The sequence below is a fragment of the Mytilus edulis genome, chromosome 13 (genome assembly GCF_963676685.1).
Source record: "Mytilus edulis chromosome 13, xbMytEdul2.2, whole genome shotgun sequence".
Classification (NCBI taxonomy): domain Eukaryota; kingdom Metazoa; phylum Mollusca; class Bivalvia; order Mytilida; family Mytilidae; genus Mytilus; species Mytilus edulis.
In genome coordinates, this window is record NC_092356.1 from 71,638,363 (window position 1) to 71,665,593 (window position 27,231).

Here is a 27,231-nt window from a genome sequence, read left to right on the forward strand (position 1 = left end):
CAAACTAATTATTTAGCCACTGTGCATAAAGCAAGCAACAATAAATCAATAAATGATGTAACAACACAAATGCAACTGTCTTCATATTTATAAAAAAAGAAGATGTGGTATGATTGCCCATGAGGAAACTCCACAAGATACCAATTGATCATGATATTAACAACTATAGTTCACGGTACGGCCTTCATCAATGAGCAAAGCCCATACTGTAAAGTCAGCTATAAAAGCCAGGAAATGACACATGTAAAACAAATCAAACGAGAAAACTAAGAATACTGAAATAAATATTGAATGATAGATTTTAAAGGCACTAAATTTTTGTATTTTAACTTCAAATGCATAAAAGCATAATACTCCTTGGAATATTGTATGTAGTTCATGTAATATATACAAAGTATACACCCCAAGACCCTGCTGGACAGAGCTGAAGGTTGCCAGCCATGAAAAGGAAATAGTTTAATGTTAGTTTTACAATTATTTTTTCAAGAATTTATTAAACAATTCTTAAGAATCCACCCCTTGCCCTGTTATGATAGATTGAAATTCATTCAGAATATTGAATTGTAACATTTAACCTGGCCTCTAAAGGAAAGCAAACCATGGCTATATTATCCTATAATAAGTATATTGACAATTATAATGTTGATTTTCAGGTAGATGAGTTGAGAGAGAAAGCTAAGCAGGAGAGAAGAGAAATGGAAGAACGTCACACTCTAGTCCAGAAAAAAGTAAGTCCAATTTCATTTTACATTTCTGTGAATAGTATGTTTTTGTGTAATTTTAAATACATCTAATGTACATACAGCCATGTATGACCCATAACCACTGTGTAAAAGTAAAACTTCCCTCCCTACCATCCCACATTCCTTTTGTTGAAATATTAATAGTTCCTATGCAATCCTGACATCTTTTAGTTGTACTTAATTATTCTTTAAAACTTTTGAAAGATCACTGTCATGCATTGAATTATTTATTACCTCCCTTTGAATATAAGTGGATGTAATGAGAAATAAAGAAGCAGAAATAAGTTGTTAATCATTACTTATTTCTCAGTGTATCAGAAATTTATTAGAAACTGTTTGGAACAAATTGAAGACTATTAAATACATCTAGAAATATTAATGTTGTCTGCTCTATGGTTGGGTTGTTGTTGCTTTGACACATTTCCTATTTCCTTTCTCAATTTTAGAGTTTGATATGAGTTGGTTTTCCCTGTTAATGAGGAATTCTCTGTTTACATTATGACTATTTAGAGCCGAAGATGTGCATTGCATGTAACAGTGTTCGTAATAATTATAGATTATCGTTGATTATCTAAACGGGATAAGGACGACGAAAGCGAGAAAGGCAATCAAGTTGAGATGACCAATGATAATCTGTTTATTGCTATTTTACCTATGACGATGTTGTCAATTTCATAACAACGCCACTGACTGCTTAGTTTCTAGCGATAATTTTCCATCTCAAGCGAGTAGCATGATATGAAAAATATCACAGAAAAACATCAAAGGAAAAATGCACAAAAAAGCGATAAAACTGAATACATGTTAGTTGTGTTACTTTTCCACTTGTTTAGTGAAATAGTGATATTGACATTTTTTATGCTACACTTCGGGGCATTATGTTTCTTTCAGTCTGTATGTCAGTTCTTCTGTTCTGGTTCAGGATAAAGTTTTTGGTTTGTTCAGCTTGTTTGTTTACTGTATCCCTGCTCTTCTAATGACAACTGCAGATACCAGTTTATGCTCTGGAAAACAATCTGAAAAAAACTTCTATGATATTTCCATAACTTTTTATCTTATTTTTTTGACTTGATTGTTGAGATGATAAATAATTTAAAGTGATTTCATGCTTTACAAACAGAAAACAGGAAAGGTTGGTATGTATAAAGTTTATATTGTGTCATACAACCTGCTTTTTATACCCTATGCTTTCTAAAGGGGACAATAGGGATGGGGGAATGGTTATTTAGAATGACCTACTGTTTCATTTAAGCATTCCCAACTGCTCCTGAACAGCAGGGATTTCTACCGAAGGTTAGTTGTTCTCTCCTTGACCTGCAGCTTCCTCCACCAATGAAAACTGACCACCATAAAATACCATATAGTGTTGAAAGTGGAGATAAACACTAGAAAATCAATCAATCAATCTGAACTGCAGTGCCTGAAATTTGTGACATGATGTAAAATGGTGGCTCCTATTTCATATCTTCTTTTCCTTAATTTTAGGGTTTAATTTACAATTAATGGAAATCGTTATATCTGCATGATATAGTACACATTTTTATCTGCTTCTCTTTCTAAGCCTTTCATCACAATTCAATGAAACTTCCTCAGAATCTTTATTCTATAATGCCACTGTTCACCTCCTGTTTGACTTTTTGGTTCAAATTATTTTTAAGGTTTCCCTGAGCAAATATGAACCTTGCCATTGTTTTATCTTAAGTTTAACCCTTTTGTATTTACAACTCCTCCTAACCCTATTATTCTAATTTATTGAAACTTTTTTTACACAATTTTTACCTAATAATCATTTGCACTTCTTGTTTTGTTGTTTGTTTCAAACCTTTTTTGGGTTTAACCATAGGAGATCACAGACATTGCAAAGGACATTTTTTATCATTGTTACATCCTTGCTTACTGTAAATGAATAATGGATTATGGTTCCAAATAAAATAATAGTCTTTTGTCAGTGTCTCTGGATGTCTCTTGTATTTCATATTATTGGGTGAACTCATTGACAAATACCAAACAAATCTGTTTATTCAAGCAGCTTGAAACTAAGAACCTGAAGATCAGCATTGAAGTTTAACAAGTGAAAGATGGTTTTAGCTGTTATGTCAGATCTTCCAACAAACAACTTTTAATTGATACACATGCCATCATTTAAGTAATATGCATGCATGAGCAATGATCTTTTTAACTTTCAAGTCTTTTGGAGTAACTACTAAATTTTCAGAGATGCGGTATGCATATGCTATGGTTGCCAATGAGACACATATCCTCCAAAGACAGAATAACAAAGATGTAAGCAAATCTAGGTAATTGTACAACATTCAAAAATGACTAAAGCCCATACCATATAGGCAGCTATAAAAGGCTCTGACATGACACAATGTAAAACATATCAAACTAAAAACCATCAGCCTGATTTATGTACAGGACAGTATTATAAACAGATATAACAGACATCAACAGACGACACTTGCTGAATTACAGGCTCTTGACTTGAACAAATACAGAATGTGGTTAAGCTAAGCATATGAAAAACGTGCTCAAACCCTTCTCTAACCTGGGACAGCCGTGTTACAGACATTAATAAACAAACTATTAAAATCAGTATTAAAAAGTAAGATCACAAAAATACTGAACTTAAAGGAAAATCAATTTGGAAAGTCCATAATCACATGGCAAAATCAAATAACACTACGCATCAAAAACAAATGGACAAGAACAAATGGCTTTACTTTTCAGGTCTGAAAGATTTACAAAAATACAACCAACAAAAATACAAAAGACATAAAGTTTCAAAAAACTTGTTCAAGTTGTTGTCTCTTTGACACATTCCCCATTTCCATTCTTAATTTTACTATTTAAGAATTTTAAATAGTGATTTTTGCTTAGTTTGCGATTACATGAAATTTGTGGAAAAAAAAACTCTAGCGTGAATTGTTAAGGAAGGTTACATTATTGATCATTTTGTTATAACACAAAATTACTAAGGTATAAAATGTGGATGTCTTGAAATTGTGAAAATATCTGCATTTAATTTATAAATATACTTTGAATTATCAAAACTGAAGAAAGGTGAAATAAAAAATAAGTGAACTTAAATATATATACAATTTGATCTACTTTTACATTTTTCATATTAGTCAGTCTCAGTCTCGGATTTACAATGAAAGTATAAAAAGTTTTGTTATATGAACATGTAAACTAAATCATAAAAACTATTGTCATCACTAAATGTTCATTTGTTATTACGAAGTCTGTAGATAATTACAGCTATACACTTTCTATAAGTAATAGTCTATCCTTGTACTAAAGGTATAGGAGAGGAGGAAACTTTATTTTTCTTTCCTTTCTTGTTCTTCCTTTTACAAATTCTCTTTCCATCTGGCCCAACGGTACATCTTCGTTGTCTTCGTGGACAAATCTTTCTCCCGCTAGCATCAATAACACATCTTTTATGTCGCCTTTTAATTCTACTTCTATCTCGCTTTTTCTTTCCTTTTCTATTTTTCTTATTTTTCCTCTTTTTGTTTTTCTTGTTTTTGTTCTTATTCTTTCTGTTTTTCTTGTTCTTTTTCTTCGTCTTGGTAGGCTTGACATCTGGACTGCTATTGTCCTTGGTTGTTTTTGGTTTAGCAAGATCACTCCTAGAAACACTGACGACTAATTCTTGTGAATCTTCTTGTTGAGTTATTTCCCTTGGTTTAACAAATTCTCTGTTGTCAAGGCTGGTTACCTCCCTTCCCTCCACTTCCTTCGGTGCTGCACATACTGGAGGATCAATGTTGTAAAATGAAACATCATCTGATCTTTTCATCCATTGTTGTAGCCATTTTAATGTTGAATCACAATACAGGGGGTTTCCATCTAAAAATAACTTCTTCACATTTGGTAGGGTGCGTTTGAGGTTTTCTGGTAAACTTTCTAGTTCGTTATACTGTAAAGCAAGAATAGATGTTTTTTCCATTACTTCACTGTTGGATTGTTGGACCAGTTTGAGAAATGATTTGACTAAACCTGGACTATTCATCATGTTGACATTTTCAGCATTAGAGATTGCTGGTATGAAGTCCTGGTTTAGTTGAGTTGTGGTCGCTTGAAGGTACGATAGACTGATTTCATTTAACTTAGGCAAAGCCTTCATGGCATCTTTTTCAATTAACTTTAACGGATTATTTGAAAGTTTCAAACATTCTAGACTTGGTATATTAACAAATGCCCCTGTTGTCAAAACCTGTAGATTGTTGGCATTAAGGTTGACACTTCTAAGCTTTGGCATTTCGTCCCAAGCTCCCTCGGCAATACGTTCAACTCTGTTGGTATCAAGGGAGAGAACTTCTAATTGAGAATTGATTGCAAAGTTTCTTTGTGCTATTTCATAAATGCCATTATGATCAAGGAAGAGTTTGTGAATGTTTCTTGGGAGAAGTCTTGGAATGGACTTAAGTCTGTTATTACTCAGCCAGATTTCCATCAGTCTGTCTAAATACCCAAAAGCTTTGTCATCCACTTTTGTTATTTGGTTATTGTTTAATGTTATCAAACGTAAGTTAGTGATGTTTTCAAAATGTTCAGCTTTTATTTCTGTGAGTTTGTTATTTCCTAAACGGAAATCGGCTACCGACTCTGGCATTTTACCAGGGACATCTTCTAACCGACAGTTGGTAAAGTCCACCATTTGTAAAATACTAGACCCAAATTGTAATTCAGGTACTCGTACAATGGGATTGGAGCTCAAACTCAGATATCTCAACAATTTAAGATTAGCAAAGGTCTTTGGTGAAATTCTTGTGATCTGATTTTGGCTAAGATCAATCATTCTTAAGTTGATGCTGAATTCAAAATTTTCATCTTCGAGTGCCTCTATTTGATTGGATACCATGTTAACAGTATGTAGTGAATCAAGACCATTTAACGACCTTCCAATCCTTCTGATTTTGGTGCTGGTAATAGATAACAATCGTAGATGTGTGAGTCCTTCGAAGGCTTTATCGTGTATATAAACTATAGGATTATTAGACAAGTCTATACTCATTAGTGAAGGCAGACTTATGAAGGACCGATCCATAACTTCACTGATACCGTTACCAGATATACGAAGGGTCTGAAGTGATGTTAGTTCCTGGAAACTACTACTAGAAAGTTCTGTTAACTGATTACCAGAGAGTTCCATAGTTGTGATGGTATTGGGGAAGTTTCTCGGGATGTCTCTTATTCCAGTACCAAGACAATTGGCTATTCCATTGTCACATGACGTGCACTCAGCTGGACATCTCTGACCAGTGGTGGCCAATGGCAACACCACCAGCAGAATTACTGCTATCCAAATCATCCTTTCATCTGAAAAGAGAGAAAAGATTTTGTAACCTTTTTGAAACATTACTATATTGATTATGCATTTTTTTATACAGATTAGACCATTGGTTTTCCCCTTTGAATGGTTTTACATTAGTAATTTTTTGGTGACCTTTATAGCTTGCTGTTTGGTGTGAGCCAAGCCTCCATGTTGAAGACCACACTTTGACCTATAATGGTTTACTTTCATTAATTGTGACTTGGATGGAGTCTGATGTGTACTCATACCACATTTTCTTATATCTAACTTAAATAAATCAAAAGTGAGTCCAACTACTTCAGTAAGTAACATAATGATAAGGATTAGTTGTAAGTAAGAAGCTGTTTTGAGTTTGAAACCTTTCAGTAATTTGTCATTTTACCCTAATTTCTGGGTCAGGAAAGGATATTGTTTACGTGTCACACACTAGTTCTAATAAACCTGGATCAAATTCCTACGCACTTTACTCTGTTTGGATTTGTGAATGTTGACTGCCTTTTGATTTGAATTATTATATTATCTATAGATATGGGACTTTTAACATTAAAATTTAAGGTAATAACTAGTACTGTATGCCTTAAGATATTCTCTCAAAATGTGTTTGTACATTGACATTTTATAAACTCTTGACTTTATCTGTCTCTTAACAACTCCAACATGTTCAATGTGCTGAAGACAGATATATCTTGAGGTCTTGGCTTGCTGTTTATTTCTCTTAGTTTTAGTATACCAAGGGAAATTCTATGGGGGAAATTATGAGTTATGAACATATAAAAAGTACTGTTGCTTCAGATTTGTAATATATGTGAAGGGTGTAAAGTGTTAAATATTTTCTATACATTAATCATTATATATTATAGTCAGTTATATTAGCTAACACTTTGGATTTATGTGTAATCTCATTATCTTATTGAACCCATCTGTCTCTGATTGAAGTGCTTCTGTCTTAGAATTGATGGCATCAGATTGAACACATCTCTCTAAGCAGTGATGGGATAGACATGCTTTTACATGTTGTAATAAGTGATTATCTCTGACAATGTTAAGACAATGTTTTGATTAAGGTTGATTTGTATTGACAGTGAGAGATGTTTTTAGATAAATAATGGAGTATATATTATCAAAATAAACAGTGACCTTATAGTGACCTGTAAACACTGAGTATAGGATACTGTAAACAATTGTAACAGATTGGTCTTCTCGATTCTCTCTTAGTAATTATCATTTTAAGTCAGTAAATACAATATATTACATTAATAAACTTAATTTTAGCTTATTCGAATGGACATTGGGGTGCTGTCATTTAGATAAGATAAAAAGTTTTGTCAGAACTAAAATCAGAAGGATTTTTTTAATCTAAATATATTAAGTCCTTTTAATTTTCTGATTAGCACTTTGTGTGGCACTAGAAACAGTTGCTGATAACATATAGATTTTAGACTTGAATTCGAGCATAATCTTTACATCATGTTACATTTTACACATCATTCTGTGTCCACACTTTGTAGAAAGAATATGTCATTCTTTTCTACTGTTGTAGCAATAATGAAAAGTAATTTCTAAAATAAAACTGATAGCCTTCAAAATAATTTTATTAAAACTGCACTGAATAAATATAAGGTTATTCTACTTGAATAAAACTATGACATGCCAAATTTAAATGTTAGTTTTGACAGCTAAAAAATTTAAACATTATAAATATAATTGACCACTAAAAAATAAATCTGGCTACACAGACTTGTTATTTTCTGCTGAAAGATTTGTCATAGGTTGAAGCTATTAAAATCTTTATAGTCAACTTGAAGTAGTTAACAATATTTTCTGCTTTAAGATTTGTCTTTTCCTTTACATAGGTTGAAGCTATTAAAAACTTTATAGTCAACTTACAGTAGTTAACAATAAAACTATTTGACTTTGATGTTGTTTAGCCCCCTGATCCTGTCCTTTGGCATTGTATTAAATCTTCTGATCACTGTACAGATATTTGATGGAGAAACTGAGTGGATCATAGTTAGAATACGTGTAATGTAATAAGAGTAATTATTTAAACATGCACTTGGTTTACTACCTAACCTGCACCTAATTTATATAGGGATATTTAAAACATACTTTCATCCTTAATTGATAATTGTTTTGTATAATTTTAAGCGCATAGTTTGTTGTTACAATTCAAGTGCATTAGGCAAAACAAAACATAAATTGTATCTCTCCTATATATCTGCTTCTAAATGAATGGAGATGTGGGTCAATGAGACAAAACAAACACAAAATAGAGGGGGGAAGACACCAAAGGGATTTTATAAGTCTTAGGTCTACACAAAATGACAATGCTAATCTGACAACAACAAAAAAACACAATATAGAACATTAAAGACTAACGACTGAGCAACATGGACCCCACCATAAACTAGGATTAGTCTTGGGTGCTTTTGAAGGGGAAGCAGATCCTGCTCCACAAGTGGCACTGTATTAAGAACATTTAGAGGGCAATATACAGTGATCAACAATAGATGGGATTATCAGGTTTATATACAAGATACGTTAAGATCTTAATAATCTCAAATCTAGGATAGAGCTTATACAAAATATGTGGTATGATTGCTGATGTAACAACACTCCACAAGAGACCAAATGACACAGAAATTAACAATTATACGTCACCGTACTGCTTTCAACAATGAGCAAAGCCCATACCGCATAGTCAGCTATAAAAGGCTCCAAAATCACAAATGTAAAACCATTAGAAATAGAAAACTAATGGCCTAATTAAATGTACAAAAAATGAACAAAAAACAAATATGTAACACAGCAACAAACGACTATCACTGAATTAAGATCATATTTGAATGAATAGATGTAAAAAGTTATGCATTTTCCTGCCAAGATGTTTCTTGTGAGCTGCTGCGAAAATTTGCTTGTTTTGGCCTTATGATCCAATCTTTACATGAAGTGCATTGTAGACATTCTATGTGCACCAGAGAATGCCAAACCCCTGTCAGATTTAATGTACATTAATTAGATCATAGAGATATCATCTTTATTGAAGAATTAGTATTATCCGTTTTGTGCACTTAGTTATCATTTTATGTTGCATCAAACAAAATAGGAATTAAAATCTAGAAGTCATATTTTACTATCAATTTTCAAACTCTTTACATCCCAAAATCTGATTGTGTTTCTGTATAATTTGTGTAATAGTTTCATGAGTAATAGCCCAACCCTTACAGTACATCATAATATTACAAGATGTAACTAATAAATTCTGATAGTCACTAATAGAATCTGATAGTCACTAATACAATCTATAGGTTAATATGACCAAAACTGTCAATTGACCCCTTAAGGGGTAAATGTACTTTTTGGAATTTTGGATCCTCAATGCTCTTCAACTTTTTACTTGTTTGGGTTTATAAATATTTTAGATTTGAGCGTCACTGATGAGTCTTATGTAGACGAAACGCGCGTCTGGTGTACTAAATTATAATCCTGGTACCTTTGATAACTATTTAATGACAATTTTTCACAATTTGTTCATAATATTTGCTAACTTTAAAAAATCTTCTCCTCTGAAACTACTGAATGGATTTGGATGAAACTTAGCATGATAGTTCCTTAGATTATCCTGCACAAAGTGTGTGCTTCGATTTTTGATCCGTCAAAAAACATGGCCGCCCTTACCTTAAATAGAACATAGGGGTCAAATGCAGTTTTTGGCTTATATCTCAAAAACGAAAGCATTTAGAGCAAATCTGACATGGGGGAAAAAATGTTCATTAGGTCAAGATCTATCAGCCCTGAAATTTTCAGACGAATCAAACAAACCATTGTTGGGGGTAATTTTAAGGAAATTTTGCAGTTTTTGGTCATTATCTTGAATATCATTATAGAAAAGATAAACTGTAAACAGCAAAAATGATCAGCAAAGTAAGATCTACAAATAAGTTAAATATGACCAAAATTGTCAATTGACCCCTTAAGGGCTTATTGTCCTTTAATGACAATTTTTTCACAATTTTTTCATCATATTTGCTAACTTTAAAAAATCTTCTCCTCTAAAACTACTCAACCAAATTCAACCAAACTTCAACTGAATGATCAGTAGGGTGTATAAAATAAAGTTTGTGTTTTATTTTCTATTTCGTCAAAAAACATGGCCGAAGGCATTGTTTGCCAGGTGAGCGATTCAGGCTCTTGAGAGCCTCTTGTTTAATAAATACACATGGGATGATGAAATTACTTTATAAAGTAATATAAACAAGAAAATATGTATATATCCAGATAACTAATTCTTTTATTGAAAATTTTTCTTTGTAATTTATCTTTCAATTAAAGAAGCTCATCATAAGCAAAGTCGTTTGATGGAATTATGCAACTGACTGTTTATATCAAGCCACCATTGCAAGATGTCAATTTATAAAAATAATTATCTGTGATTGAAGTTTGGTTCATGATGTCTGGAGATAATCCTGTAATTTATTTAATTATATTTATATAAAACACACCTGTTTATACAGAATGGAGGATTTTGTGTGACATAATTCGGTTATGTAAACAGTGCAGGAAAATTCATTAAAACATTTGCTGATTCAGCAAAAGATAAATTGTTTAATTAAAGAATAGAAGGTTAAAACACATTCCAACTTTGAAAATAGAGTCAGCCTAAATATAGCATTGAAAAGTTGAGAATACATCTGGCATAATAAATATAACTGATGATGAGATATTGGTAGATCCTTACGTATTAATTTTTATTTCAACTACATAAAATTGAGAAAAGAAATGGGGAATGTGTCAAAGCGACAACAACCCGACCTGATAGAGCAGACCACAGCCAAAGGCTACATGTATATTTAAAGTTAATTGGAGTTGAGCCCACCTGCCATGTGCAGGATTCAAACTCACAACCACAGTGTTGTAAAGTTTAGGAGAGCATGATTTATATATTAGTTTAAATTGACTTGAACTGCTTTTCTAATTGTGAATTTTCCAAGATTAAAAATTTTGTGTATTTTGTCTTTCTGTTAGTTATTTTCCATGCTTCCTGCCAATCTCATAAGTAAAGCCATTTTCTGTGCTTCCTCTGCCAATCTCATAAGTAAAGCCATTTTCTGTGCTTCCTCTGCCAATCTCATAAGTAAAGCCATTTTCTGTGCTTCCTCTGCCAATCTCATAAGTAAAGCCATTTTCTGTGCTTCCTCTGCCAATCTCATAAGTAAAGCTATTTTCTACTGATAAAGTTTGTAAGGATAAAGTTTGCTCTTATGTTGTGCTGTTACACCGCTGTCCCAGTACAAAAGGAGGGTTAAGTGCTCACTAACATGTTTAATCCCAATACATTTATATGTAAGAAAGAAGATGTGGTATGATTGCCAGTGAGACAACTGTCCACAAGAGACAAAAATTACATTAACAGCTATAGGTCACCGTATGGCCTTCTACAATGAGCAAAGCCCATACCACATAGTCAACATGCTCAACCAAAATGTTTTGGAACTAATGCAGAATGCTAATTATCATGATTACCACCAAACACAGATCAAGTTTGAATGTTGGTGGCTACACTTTTATGGTTTTAGAGTTATGCCCCTTTACAAATGGAAAAATTGTTTTCAGTTCTCTAACTTAAGTTGAGGCAAACTAAAGGAAAGAGAATTGAAACGAAAAATTCAGCAATTTAAATTAATGAAAAAATGTGAGCATATTTCTGGCCTGCCACTGTCCAAGGTTAGGGGGAAGGTTGGGATCCCGCTAACATGTTTAACCCCGCCACATTATTTTATGTATGTGCCTGTCCCGAGTCAGGAGCCTGTAATTCAGTGGTTGTCGTTTGTTTATGTGTTACATATTTGTTTTTCTTCATTTTTTATGCCCCACCTACGATAGTAGAGGGGCATTATGTTTTCTGGTCTGTGCGTCCGTTCGTTCGTCCGTCTGTCCCGCTTCAGGTTAAAGTTTTTGGTCGAGGTAGTTTTTGATGAAGTTGAAGTCCAATCGACTTCAAACTTGGTACACATGTTCCCTATGATATGATCTTTCTAATTTTAATGCCAAATTAGAGATTTTACCCCAATTTCACAGTCCACTGAACATAGAAAATGATAGTGCGAGTGGGGCATTCGTGTACTGAGGACACATTCTTGTTTTATATATAAATAAGGCCTTTAGTTTGCTCATTTGAATTGTTTTACATTGTCATATCGGGGCCTGTTATAGCTGACTATGCTGTATGGGCTTTGCTCATTGTTGAAGGCTGTACTGTGACCTATAATTGTTAATGTCTGTGTCATTTTGGTCTCTAGTGGACAGTTGTCTCATTGGCAATCATACCACATCTTCTTTTTTATGCCCCACCTACGATAGTAGAGGGGCATTATGTTTTCTGGTCTGTGCGTCCGTTCGTTCGTCTGTCTGTGCGTCTGTCTGTGCGTCCGTTCGCCTCAGGTTAAAGTTTTTGGTCAAGGTAGTTTTTGATGAAGTTGAAGTCCAATCAACTTCAAACTTAGTACACATGTTCCCCATGATATGATCTTTCTAATTTTAATGGCAAATTATAGTTTTGACCCCAATTTCATGGTCCACTGAACATAGAAAATGATAGTGCGAAATTCAGGTTAAAGTTTTTGGTCAAGGTAGTTTTTGATGAAGTTAAAGTTACATCAACTTGAAACTTAGTACACATGTTCCCTATGATATGATATTTCTAATTTTTATTCCAAATTAAAGTTTTTACCCAATTTCACGGTCCACTGAACATAGAAAATGATAGTGCGAGTGGGGCATCCGTGTACTATGCACACATTCTTGTTATATACTGACACCTGTTTTCTGATACTTAGCAGTTGCATGTTTACCAGATTTCCAAGAAACATGCTGATTTCTTAAAGAATAAGAAGAATCTAACTTTAAATGGAATATTTTATTATTGACAGAAAAGTAAATTCTTTCAAGTCATGATATTGAAGGCTAATTGTTAGCTGGTGTCATATAGGGAATTTTGTGGTTTCCCTGTCCCAAAGAAATCCATGTTAATTGGTATCCAATGAATAATAGTGAATCCACAGTAAAGATGATACAAATTCAATGAATTTTTTGTATGAAATAATCAAAATTGGAAAGTTATTTCAATGATATATGTGAAAATATTATATACATATAAAAAAGGAAAAATTTCAAAATACAAAATATACATTGAATTCATTTTCTTATCTGTATTGGATGTAGAAGAGTTCCCTAAATGTATATTTCTCCCTACAATGAGGTATACTTTTCCAGTGTTTATAAAAATATTTTTAATTTTTGGGAATCCACAATTTATACTTGAAATGGCACAGCTTTACCTCAAAATGAACAGTAATAAGCTGATTTAAAGAAAAGTTAAAAAGCCTATGAAAACTACAAACATTGACAATGTGTAAGACTACTAACTTGTTAACCCAACTTGTTGTATATTGAAAAAGACAAATATCCAGTTTAAAATTTGTATCATAAAGGACATTAATTATGGTACTATTAAAAGTTTCATAAGTAATTGTAATGTTACAAGATTTACTGTTTAATGAAAATGAGTTCCAATTTAATTTAGATGAGATTAAGCAATGCTTAAATTAGTTGTTAAGAATTTTTTTTTATCTAATTTTCATGCTTTGCAAATTTAGCACACAAAAAAATCAAAAATGAAAAAAAGTAATTATATTAACATTTTTTTTAAAGAATATTTTAATAGAATTAAAGTTATTTTATGATATACAAATATGCAAATGATAAAATTTTGTGGTTGATACAAAAAGTTTTTTAGCCAACCTACCTGTTAATGTTGAGATATAAATCCTTGGTTCACATAGTAAGATACAGTGGGACTGTAAGCTATGTCGTATGACTCACAGATGAGGGGAGATGTGGGAGTTAACTTAGTCGTGTAAACATAATAAACTTATTGTTATATAATTAATACAACGTTATACCATCATCAACATTGTATTATAGTTCATCATTCATGTAAAATTAAAATGCTTGTTCTAAGTTAATAGATTGGCAAAATTTGAATTTGATTTTGTATAAGAGTTTTAATGTTTTAAGTTTTACCACAAAATTTTAAGGTTATAGAAAGTCATAAAAAGTAAAATGTGTTTGACAGAACTTAGTTACTGGTTATGTGGGTATACAAATAGGATTATGTTTTTGTTTTGAAAAAAAAAAAGTTCTTTAAGCCTTTATTCTCTGACAATGTAATCTCAAGATCAAGAATTATATTAAAAACGAAACCATTGTGAACTGGTGACAGTAACTTGATTGTCTTGTACATCTACGAAAAAAACTCAAAATAGTTTGGTTCACCAAGAGTTGATCAATATCACCTAGACAAGATATCATTGTAAATATTTGTAAATTGTATTTAATATATCAGTGAGTCAAAAGTTACAGAGAGACCTCAGTTCCCTTTAGACTTTAGTTACTGTGGATGTATTATCATTTGTTGGATACCAATTTTCGTGGATTAAGTTGGTACATGTAAATAACGAAATTAAATGTTGAAAGCATGACAAATTTTCTAAAGGCTTGTATGCAGACCTCGGGAAAACCATGAAATTAAATATCCACTTCTTGTTAGTCTTGTATTATTTTAACTTTTAGTTTCTTGTGTACAATTTGGAGTTTAGTATGGCGTTCATTATCACTGAACCAGTATATATTTGTTTAGGGGCCAGCTGAAGGACGCCTCCTGGTGCAAGAATTTCTCGTTGCATTGAAGACCTGTTGGTGACCTTCTGCTGTTCAGGTCTGCTCTATGGTCGGGTTGTTGTCTCTTTGGCACATTCCCCATTTCCATTCTCAATTTTATTCTTTTATTCACAAAAAATAGGTACTTATAAAAATAACTGAAACCACAGTAGTCTCCTAAGTGAAAACATTTACACTGACTGTGAACATTAGGAGTTTATGTCTGTCTGTAAACTAATGTCTATTTTTAAAACAATTTCACATCAAATATGAAACAAAATGATATACTGGAAACAAAACTTTGTTGAAATTGTTTATTGATCAGAGATCCTCAGTTTTTTCTAAACATTTGATATTAAAAATATAAAAAAAACTCTAACCTAACAAAGTAAAAATGAAAGATCTTATGAGAAATCATAAGATTGAGTGAAGATTTTCTTTAGGCTGGTAATGACTGTTTGAGGGTGTATAGAAATTGAATATTTTATATACATAACAGTTTTGTGGTTAGGAGATGAAAAGAAAAGGTTAAATTTCAAGGTTATTTGCTAGTAGGATCCCAAGGCAAACTCATAGATGTTATTTTTGTTTTATCCAAATTTCCAGTAATTAATATCTAGAACATTATGTATTAACAAAGAGATAGTGAAGTAACCATCAATTATGAATAAAGAGCTTTCTGAAAAGAAGAAAAACAATAGAGGATTTTAGTTTATAAGGTTCATTGAGGTAACATTTTGAAGAAAAGAAACAAAATGTAGGGTATTGGTGACAATATAATTAATGACAATAATACAAAAAATAATCTTATGTGACCACAGTTTATCTGATTAAATACATTGATCTTATACTTAGAAGAGGAGGATGTACTGGTTTCTGTCTGTCCGTCTGTGAATTTTGTTCTGGTCTGAAAAATTTTGTGTAGAGTTATGAGATTGGACTTAGAAAATTCACTAAAGTATTGTTTTCGGTTCTTTTTTGGTCATGCTTGAAGATATTGATTTATTAATTGGTACATTGTTTTATCATGACAAGTTACAGATCAAGTTTGAATTTTGTTATGGTCTGATGATTTTTGCAGAGTTACGGTCCTTTGACTTAGAAAATTCACTCAAGTAATCAGTTTTCATCACTTTTATTTATCATGACAAGCTACCGACCAAGTTCAATTTTGATTCCGGTTTGATGATCTTTTGCATACAGGAACTTCTTAGGAAGAAAGACAAGAAGTTATATAATTAACAATATCCTTTAACTCTACTCTCCAGCAATATCCTTTTACTCTACTTTCCGCTATATAGAAGACGTTCTTTCACCAAATAATTCAAAGTTTGGTGACTATGTTGATTGCATCTATCCCATCGAATTGGAGATAAAGGATACTACAGATACAGTTTAGTCGGCTTCATATCTTGACTTACATCTAGAAATTGACAATGAGGGTCGGTTGAAAACAAATCTTTACGTCAAAAGAGATGATTTCAGCTTTCCAATTGTGAACTTTCCATTTCCATTTCTAAGTAGCAACAATCTAGCAGCACCTGCATACAGGGTATATATCTCCCAATTGATACAATATTCCAGTGCTTGCATTTCCTTTATCATGATTTTCTTGATAGAGGGTTGCTGCTCAGAAGGAAGCCATCACGAGTTTAGGTTGACTGTTATGGAATAACCGTTTCACAAATGATATCGGATATGTTCCTTACGTCGTAACTACAATCCTCTTCCCTTGAAACATGAAACATGAAAACTTAATTAAACGCCTATTTCTACATATACAATATGTATTCAATGGCGTTGTACATAAATGACATATAAAATACAAAAATACTATACAAAAATACAATATGTATGTACTATACCAAAAATTGAAAATATACACTGTGATACACAAGAAAAAAGTCAGAAAAGTTCAAAATAATTTTCGAAATACAATGTTTTCAACCGACATTTAAAAGTATCCAAAGATTCAGAATTTTTTACATTTGTACCTAGTTCATTCCACAATTTTGGCCCAATAGTACTAAAGCTTCTATCTGAAAAAGTTTTCTTTTTGTTATATGGAACTGCATAACAACCAATAGATGACTCTGACGACCTTAATGAACGTTTCGACACTTGAGGATTTAACAAATTGATCAAATATGACGGTGCATTACCTACATGACAGTTGTACATATATGTTAAGATTTTGAATGTAATTCTGGCTTTGATCGGAAGCCAGTGTAAGTCAAACAATGCCTGCTTAGCACTATCATACTTAGAACGGTTTAACACAAGTTTGGCACACATATTCTGTACACGTTGCAATTTATATAAATCAGTTTGTGAAATTCCAAAAAGTATAACATTGCAATAATCTAAATGTGATATAACCAAAGATAAGACCAAAGTTTCAGTTGCTTCTTTCGATAGATAGGATCTTATGCACTTTATTTTGTAGTAGTTCATCATTGCTGTTTTACATTTTTTAGTAATATGGTCTTTGAAGTTTAGAGTCTCATCCAGAAAAGCTCCTAAGTACCGTATACATGTTTTTGATTTTATAACATCTCCACAAATGATTATGTCTTTTGTCTGACATTTAGAGAGTTGGCGTCGACTGCCAAAGAGAATAAACTCTGTTTTCGCATTGTTCATTTTTAGTTTGTTACTGTTCATCCAGGTGTTTATATGAACAGCGCAGTCCTGTAAGTCACGAATTGCATCCATCTCATTCGTTAATGTTGGCACGAAACGTTTATTAGCAGTATGGTCGTCGGCAAATCCATACACAGTAATAGATGGTGGAATAATGTCGAATAGAGTTCCGGCGTAGACTAAATAAAGCCAGGGACCTAAGCAACTTCCCTGTGGTACGCTACATTCAAGTTGTCGCTCTGATGATGTTGTAGAGCTTGTTGTAGATCCATTTAAGTGCGGTTCCATTTACACCGTACTGATATTCGAGTACTTTTATCAAAATACTATGATCTACAGTATCGAATGCTGCACTTAAATCAACGGCGATCATAGCGGTGACTTCTTGATGCTCCATCCCATCGAGTATGTCATTAACGAGTCGTAGAAGGGCTGATTACCTTACATGAATGTGACCTACCGAATTAGACTTTTTACCGGATTTTTTATAACATAAGCAACACGGCGGGTGCCACATGTGGAGCAGGATCTACTTACGCCTTCTGGAGCACCTGAGATCACCCTTAGTTTTTGGTGGGGTTCGTGTTGCTTATTTTTTAGTTTTCTATGTTGTGTCAATTGTGTTCTGTTGTTTGTCTGTTTGTCTTCTTTCCTTTATAGCCAGGCATTGTCCGTTTATTTTCGATTTATGAGTTTGACTGTCCCTCTTATATCTTTCGTCCCTCTTTTGCAGAGTTATGGTACTTGAACTTAGAAAATTCACTAAAATAATCAGTTTTCTACACTTTTTTTGTCATCCTTGAAGATATTGACTTGATATTTGCTATAGAATACACCATGATATGCCTAGCAATACTCTCATTCTCTGCTTATTTCTATAAGTTTTAAAAAATAAATGTTATGCATTTACACTGCTATAGAACTTTGGCAAATATATGTCATCTTATAAAATTCACAGAAACAAAATCACGATCTATCAGTTGCTGCAAGTTGGGGGATCTGTGATCATTAGATCACCTCTCTAGTTTTCAAACAGTAAGTTTAAATTGACATCAAAATTAACGAAAATTGGTTTTCAACAAATAATGAATCCACAGTATGTCTCTTATCACCTGTGAAAATTGTTTTATTGACGTATCTACAATTTTCTTCTTTTTATTTCAGGATCTGTCTCAAATAACAAGTTCTATCCACGGTGAAAACGGTGTTATAGAAGGCTACCTCTTTAAGAAGACAAGTAAAGGATTCAAGAGCTGGGTCAGGTCAGTACACATATATCTGTATTACTAAAGGAAGAGACCAATTTCATTGAGCCACAACTCCTCTGAAATCATGCAAAGTTGGAAATATTTGGGATATCAAGAATAAGTCTAACGTTTTCTACTTCCTTAATTTGTATCTGAAATATTCTTTTTTCCTCAGAAAGTGCTAATTTTTTAGAAAAATATCCAAATTTCGGAGACCGTTATATCAAACCCTGTTGTATATGCTTTTGCGCATGCTCAGCCGATGTACTCCCTGCAAAATTTTAAAACTCTTTGTTTCAACACTTGCACAATTGTACTGTGATTTCGCTGACATTTTCTAGTAAGCTTTAAAAGTAATAAATAACAAAACACATCAAAGGAGCTGCTCTTCAGTATAGGTTGTACAATATCTGTGTGTAGTTTGTTAAGTCATAAGTCATACCATCTTTTGTTAATATCAGGCCATTAATAAAAAATAAGTCAAGTTTTACAATTTATTGTGATACCAAGTCTATACCTTTGTTTATGATCCTACATTTATCAATAAAACAGCAAATAAAACATCTCCCTGTAAAACAATTTACATTTCAAAACACAATTTTAAAACTGATTGAAGGAAAATATTATCAGAGGTTTAAGCTGTTTAAATGAAATCACAAATGTTTAATACCTGAATTGAATACTGTGCCAATGTGATTTATCAAAGCAATTTTTTTGTAAATTTGTCACATCTTTTTGCAAATCACATGTTAGGAGAAATCAAGCTTTATTTATGCAGTAACTGTTTGATTTTAAGGGAGGTGTAAAGAAATTCAAATGAGGGGGTTTCAAAACAAAAACATTGTGTGTTAAACAAAATCAAAGTTGTCCTAGTACTTTAAAACCATTGATTTGTTAAAGAGACATTGGGGAAGAAAAGAATAAATAACTTTTTCATTTCAAAAAAATAAAACAAATTTCTTAGTCCTTGCTTTCTTAATAAATAAGTCCCTGCTGAACTTTTGTGTTTTCATCCGTTGCCCATTGTATTAAGTAGTTCATCTACAGATTGGGTATTCTGTCAAAGTTGAGTTTGTGACTTTAAACATGCAAACGACACATAGATCTTAGTTGTCAGACTAACGGTGACAAGTTTCTCTGCCAAAGATCTGTAGTCCTCTTTCGGCTCTTGGACACTCGACTTTCTCCACCAATAAAAACTGGTTAATTTTCTATATATTAGATGTATTCTGTGAACATTTTCTTACTTACTGACCTTAACCATGCATGCTGTGTAACATATGAGTAGCGTCTGTTAGAAATCAACCTTATGCACTGTATGTATACATGTACATCATAACATGTAAAAGACTTTGATTGATTTTGGAACAATTAATTATGAAAGAAAAGTCGTAGATAAGTTTTGTTCTGTTTTGTAGGGTGCTTCTAACAATCCAATTCAATTTTTAAACTGTTGCAGACTTTTTGGAGATATTTTTTCAACCCGAAATAGGTTAAACAAGAATGTGTCTATGGTACACGGATGCCCCACTCGCACTATAATTTTCTGTGTTTAGTGGACCGTGAAATTGGGGTAAAAACCCTCATTTGGCATTTAAATTAGAAAGATCATACCACAGGGAACAATGTATACCAAGTTTCAAGTTGATTGGACTTCAACTTCATCAAAAACTACCTTGACCAAAAACTTTAACCTGAAGCGGGACGAATGGAAGGAAGCACAGACCAGAAAACATAATGGCCCTCTACTATCGTAGGTGGGGCATAAAAATGTTATGATATTCATTTGCATAAGGTCGATTTCTATTTGACATTTAATGCTTGCCATATAAGAAACATCAATATGTTTGGCATTTTAAAACTTTTATATTACAGTGAGTTGACTGTTTAAGTGTTGCTCTCAATTTGTTCAATATTCTGACCAGTTGAACAATTTGATTTTATAAAACAAATTGCAATTGGGTCAAAATTTTGAATGAATTGCAATTGGTGGAGAGCAACACTAACAGTCAACTCACTGTAAATGACTTTCTGTGTTGTGCGTTATGTATAAATGTCCTATTTATAATTCCTATAGGTCCAGTCATGTGACTTTCTGTGTTGTGCGTTATGTATAAATGTCCTATTTATAATACCTATAGGTCCAGTCATGTGACTTTCTGTGTTGTGCGTTATGTATACATGTGCTATTTATAATACCTATAGGTCCAGTCATGTGACTTTCTGTGTTGTGCGTTATGTATACATGTGCTATTTATAATACCTATAGGTCCAGTCATGTGACTTTCTGTGTTGTGCGTTATGTATACATGTGCTATTTATAATACCTATAGGTCCAGTCATGTGACTTTCTGTGTTGTGCGTTATGTATACATGTGCTATTTATAATACCTATAGGTCCAGTCATGTGACTTTCTGTGTTGTGCGTTATGTATACATGTGCTATTTATAATACCTATAGGTCCAGTCATGTGACTTTCTGTGTTGTGCGTTATGTATAAATGTCCGATTTATAATACCTATAGGTCCAGTCATGTGACTTTCTGTGTTGTGCGTTATGTATAAATGTCCTATTTATAATTCCTATAGGTCCAGTCATGTGACTTTCTGTGTTGTGCGTTATGTATAAATGTCCTATTTATAATACCTATAGGTCCAGTCATGTGACTTTCTGTGTTGTGCGTTATGTATACATGTGCTATTTATAATACCTATAGGTCCAGTCATGTGACTTTCTGTGTTGTGCGTTATGTATACATGTGCTATTTATATAACCTATAGGTCCAGTCATGTGACTTTCTGTGTTGTGCGTTATGTATACATGTGCTATTTATACATGTGCTATTTATATAACCTATAGGTCCAGTCATGTGACTTTCTGTATTGTGCGTTATGTATACATGTGCTATTTATACATGTGCTATTTATATAACCTATAGGTCCAGTCATGTGACTTTCTGTGTTGTGCGTTATGTATACATGTGCTATTTATATAACCTATAGGTCCAGTAATACAAGGCAGCTAGTCAGGTATAACTGCATGCTGTTTATTGCTTGGGAGTTTACTGTAGATTCAGCGAGATTATAGGGAAAAGAATGTTTCTGAATTCTATGGGTTGAGGCAAATCATAAAAATACTGTGGATTCATTATATTTCCTGATACTGATTTTATTTGATTGCATGGGCATAGGTGAACCTTGAATTCAAATTGATTAACAAAAACAAATTTCATAAAGATTGTGAAAATTAAACCTGAACCAAAAAATAGATATCCATGAAAATAACAAATTTTGTAAATTCATGAAAATAGTTGAATCTACAGTAATTCATGAAAAGTTACAAAAAAGGAAAGTTCAAAGCTTATTAAAAAACAAATAGGTCTATTGATTTGGTATTAATATCTAAGTGTTGACATTTTATAACTTTTAGTAATGAATATTTTCGTCTGTTTATTACTTTGTGAGTTGATTATGCAATATATTCTTGTATTAGCATGCAAACATTATCTTTCTCACTGAACTTTAGTATTATGTAATGGAAAAAAAGAAAATACTTCAAAATAAACAGTTATTGTTTTTTTTATTTATCTGAATTTTTCTTTCGGTTGAAGTAAAGTCACTAAATTAAAATCAATGAACATGCTAATGTTTGCTATTAGTCAACTTCAAAGGTGTTTTTTCAGATTGAAAATATTTATTCTTTTACAAAAAATGCTATTATTTATTTCCTAAAGTTTATCAAGAATTTAGTCCTCCTGTTTATATGGATCATATGAGTTATCTTTCCTTACTTTGTTGAGAACATTACATTCCTCACCCTTTCCAAAAGTAAAAGATTGTTGATATTTTGTTACTGTATCTAAGGCCAAAAAGTAGGTATATACACATAGTTATCCTTTTTCTCTGTTTTTGGGGTTATTTTTCCCATTTTCTTTGTTTTTGATTGTTTTAAAATTGATATTTGATTTCGAAAAGGATGTTTGCTGAACCTTGAGTCATTTGACTCTGTACTGCTTAGGATATCATGCCCCAATATACATATGTATGATATGGCCTCTTTCTATCTCCTCCATTTTCCTATATAGACCTCCACGGGGAAGTGATTGAAATAAGGTTTTCCTTATTTATTTATAAAAGAACCATATCAAATTTTCAAGATTTTTCAAAGTAATTTTCTCTGCATTCTGTCTTTGTTTTATTAAGATTATTAAAGAACCAGAATATATTTGAATACAGTCGGAAGCTAAACAAAATCCACTTTGTTTTTCTATTTTTAGACGTTGGTTTGCTATACAGAATAACCAGCTTATTTACAAGAAGAGGTCAGGGTCACATAATGCTTTATCTATTATGGAGGAAGATCTACGTCTATGTACAGTAAAACCAGCCTACGATACTGAGAGACGATTTTGTTTTGAAGTGTTATCCCCTACAAGGTAAAGTTTACAGTAAAACCTGCCTACGATACTGAGAGACGATTTTGTTTTGAAGTGTTATCCCCTACAAGGTAAAGTTTACAATCAAACCAGACTGATTGGCCATTAACTTCCAAAAATCAATCAAATTTCACAAAAGACAATTCCATGAATAGAAGATGAGTACTGTCAATTAATGTTTACAAAACTTAGCTTTAGGATTTTTCTAGAAATATATTTAAAATCTAAGAAAAAAACAAGGTTGAATGGTGTTTATAAAATTCTGACTCACTCAAATTTTAATAGTTTCTTCTTTTTGCACAAACCTTCAAAAATCTCATACATCTATTTTATAATCTGAAATATATACATGTATAGATAACATCATGTAAGCCTAATAGTTCGATGAATTTGGGTAAACCTGTTGATGTACGTAACCCAAAATCTTAGTTTTTTTCAGCAATGGTTGTTTAAGAAACAAACATAAGTTTCCGTTCTGTGTTAATTTCAAAGATGTACCCAGTATCCTTATTTACTATATAGTTCAGCAAGTTTAATTTTAAATCCATACAGAATCAAAGAAAAATGAGTTTAAATTAACCTCCAAATGATGTATTTTTTAGGAGTCATCTGTTACAAGCAGACTCGGATGAAGACTGTAAGATGTGGATCACTGAAATAACATCAGGAATCTCGAGAGCGTTTAAAGATGCTGAAAATCAGGAACTGAAACAGGTCAGGTGGTCAAAATCACTTACATGGTTTTACACACACTTACACATTTAAGATTTTACATACACTAAACATAATTTTACATACACTGAATCATGATTTTTAACACAGAAACACATAATAATTTTACACATGATGACAAATTATAATTTTGCGCACACAAACACTTGTGGCTTTACATACACGAAAACATTACGATTTTTCACACACTAACACAATATGATTTTACACAGGCAAACACATTATGTTTTTACACAAAATAACACATCACGATTTTACACACACTCACATGATTTTACACACACCAACACTTTATGATTCTACACATATAAACACAAACACATTATGACTTTACAATTTTAAAAAATTGGGTCCACAAACATTCACATCTGTACTTGATAATTAATAAATTTAAGGCAAAAATAGTTCAAAAGTCATAAATCAATTGAGAGAAAACAAATCTGGGTTACAAACTAAAACAAAGGGAAATACATCCACTATAAAAGGATAAAAGTGTAGGAACAAAAAAACAGAAGAGCCACAAAAACATGCAACATAAAAAATGTAAATGCATATACAAATTTGATTCTTTTTGGCTAAATGCCCTGAATTAGTTGTTTACATCTTTTACCTTTACATTGTTATATATATGTCTGTAATATTTGCTTTTTTAAATTGATAGAATCTTTAGTTTTCTTTATTGTTCAGATGAATGATAACTTGTTGTTATTTGTAGGAAGAAGATGATCCTAGTCCGCAGGAAAATAAGACAGACGAAACTGAATTACCCACAACTCCTAAACTTAGTAAAGCACAGATGTATGTATATAAACTATTGTTACTACCTCTCTGATCTAGTGTAAGGGAAGCTTGAGTCTAGTCTGGGAGGTTATGGGCTCAATTCTCCTAAACTTAGTAAAGCACAGATGTATGTTTAAAACTATTGTTACTACCTCTCTGATCTAGTGTAAGGGAAGCTCGAGTCTAGTCTGGGAGGTTATGGTCTCAATTCTCCTAAACTTAGTAAAGCACAGATGTATGTTTAAAACTATTGTTACTACCTCTCTGATCTAGTGTAAGGGAGGCTCGAGTCTAGTCTGGGAGGTTATGGTCTCAATTCTCCTAAACTTAGTAAAGCACAGATGTATGTTTAAAACTATTGTTACTACCTCTCTGATCTAGTGTAAGTGAAGCTTGAGTCTAGTCTGGGAGGTTATGGGCTCAATTCTCCTAAACTTAGTAAAGCACAGATGTATGTTTAAAACTATTGTTACTACCTCTCTGATCTAGTGTAAGGGAAGCTCGAGTCTAGTCTGGGAGGTTATGGTCTCAATTCTCCTAAACTTAGTAAAGCACAGATGTATGTTTAAAACTATTGTTACTACCTCTCTGATCTAGTGTAAGGGAGGCTCGAGTCTAGTCTGGGAGGTTATGGGCTCAATTCTCCTAAACTTAGTAAAGCACAGATGTATGTATAAAACTATTGTTACTACCTCTCTGATCTAGTGTCAGGGAAGCTTGAGTCTTGTCTGGGAGGTTATGGTCTCAATTCTCCTAAACTTAGTAAAGCACAGATGTATGTATATAAACTATTGTTACTACCTCTTTGATCTAGTGTAAGGGAGGCTTGAGTCTAGTCTGGGAGGTTATGGGCTCAATTCTCCTAAACTTAGTAAAGCACAGATGTATGTATAAAACTATTGTTACTACCTCTCTGATCTAGTGTCAGGGAGGCTTGAGTCTAGTCTGGGAGGTTATGGGCTCAATTCTCCTAAACTTAGTAAAGCACAGATGTATGTATATAAACTATTGTTACTTACTCTTTGATCTCATTGTGGGGATACTCAATATAAAAAAGAAGATGTGGTACTATTGCCAATGAGACAATACTCCACTAGAGACCTAATGACACAGACATTAACAGCTATAGGTTGCTGAACAGCCTTCAACAATGAGGAAAGTCCATACCAGTCTAGTCTTGGATGTTGTGGGCTGAAATCCTAGCTCAGGCAAAACCAAAGACTTTAACTGCTGCTTTTCCACTTTGCACACAGCTTGTAAGAATAAAAGCAAAAGAATTGTTCTCTTTGAGTCTGAATAATTTGTTAAATTAAGTTAGCATGTCTTTTAGAAGATTGCTTCCTTTTAAAAATCGTAACTCAAAGTGTTGATTAAGTACTAAGCAGGGCTCGTATCCATGGTGCATTTCAATCCAATTAAAATACTAGTACTGTCTCCACGCTTCGCTAACAAGGTTCTGACAATGCTCAGCTCTACCTTTTGTTTTAAAGACATTTATAGATCCTCTGGTTTTACCATCTTTAAAAATTTGAGGGCAGGAATTTCATTGGCTGATATAATTATAACAGGAAGTAAAATGTAATGTTGATAGATCCTTGTAAGCAAAGCATTGATATAGGATAAGGTATGGTTGCCAATAAGATAACTATCCAGCAGAGATCAAATAAAGTATGTTCTATTTGCCACTGGACATGCCACTCCAATCAAATTTTTGGTAACATATTTAGCATAGTAAACATACATGTTGTCAAATAGGTCTAGACCAGACTGCTAAACAAAAGCACATGTTTAGGGTCAAACTGTTTAAATGATTTAAAAACAAACTTTATAAAAAATACCAAACTAATATAACGAGTGAAATAAAAATCATATGTTTAAGACTTATCTATATTTACTAAACATTTAATTTTTTGATAATTTCAGACGATTACAACAGTTATTTTCTATCCCTGGTAATGACCACTGTTGTGATTGTGGATCCAAGGACCCTAGATGGGCTAGTCTTAACCTTGGTATAACATTATGTATTGAATGTTCAGGAATTCACAGGTAATTTATTGTTGTGATTGTGGATCTAAGGACCCCAGATGGGCTAGTCTTAACCTTGGTATTACATTATGTATTGAATGTTCAGGAATTCACAGGTAATTTATTGTTGTGATTGTGGATCTAAGGACCCCAGATGGGCTAGTCTTAACCTTGGTATTACATTATGTATTGAATGTTCAGGAATTCACAGGTAATTTATTGTTGTATAGTTCTGTCAAAGATTTATCACTTGGCAAAATAACTTTTTATTTGGTCAGTCACTTGATGGTGATAACTGGTTAAATCAGTGCCCATGTTGTAGCGTATACCCCATACACAATGCTTACCACAAAACACAGTGAACTTTGGTGGCATCATTTTGACCGTTCTAGAGTTATGCCCCCTAACAAATAGAAAAATAGCTACGTTTTTTATGCCCCACCTACAATAGTAGAGGGGCATTATGTTTTCTGGTCTGTGCCTCCATTCGTTCATCCGTTCGTTCGTTTGTCCGACTTCAGGTTAAAGTTTTTGGTCCAGGTAGTTTTTGATGAAGTTGAAGTCCAATCCACTTGAAACTT

General features: G+C 32.7%; 2 protein-coding genes across 5 annotated transcripts in view; one reads left to right on the forward strand and one right to left on the reverse strand.

Moving 5' to 3' along the window:
* Nucleotides 1-27,231, forward strand: part of LOC139501666 (arf-GAP with coiled-coil, ANK repeat and PH domain-containing protein 2-like) — a 64,598-nt gene that overhangs the window by 17,891 nt on the left and 19,476 nt on the right. For 2 of the 4 annotated variants that reach the window (XM_071290810.1, XM_071290813.1), the window contains exons 10-16: nt 654-728; nt 18,592-18,689; nt 21,678-21,704; nt 22,952-23,110; nt 23,713-23,824; nt 24,558-24,640; nt 26,546-26,671. In XM_071290810.1, coding sequence (XP_071146911.1) covers nt 654-728; nt 18,592-18,689; nt 21,678-21,704; nt 22,952-23,110; nt 23,713-23,824; nt 24,558-24,640; nt 26,546-26,671 — 680 coding nt within the window. The remainder of the gene's footprint in view (nt 1-653; nt 729-18,591; nt 18,690-21,677; nt 21,705-22,951; nt 23,111-23,712; nt 23,825-24,557; nt 24,641-26,545; nt 26,672-27,231) is intronic. The other 2 variants (XM_071290811.1, XM_071290812.1) reach the window with 1 other exon arrangement.
* Nucleotides 3,446-13,979, reverse strand: LOC139501668 (leucine-rich repeat-containing protein 15-like). The gene is made up of 2 exons (XM_071290814.1): nt 13,871-13,979; nt 3,446-6,071 (listed from the first exon to the last, which is right to left on the reverse strand). The coding sequence occupies exon 2, from the start codon at nt 6,061-6,063 to the stop codon at nt 4,030-4,032; it is 2,034 nt and encodes a 677-aa protein (XP_071146915.1). The 5' UTR covers nt 6,064-6,071; nt 13,871-13,979; the 3' UTR covers nt 3,446-4,029.

Excerpts from the sequence above, each read along its gene's own strand:
- LOC139501668 (XM_071290814.1), bottom strand. The coding sequence starts at position 6,063 with ATGATTTGGATAGCAGTAATTCTGCTGGTGGTGTTGCCATTGGCCACC.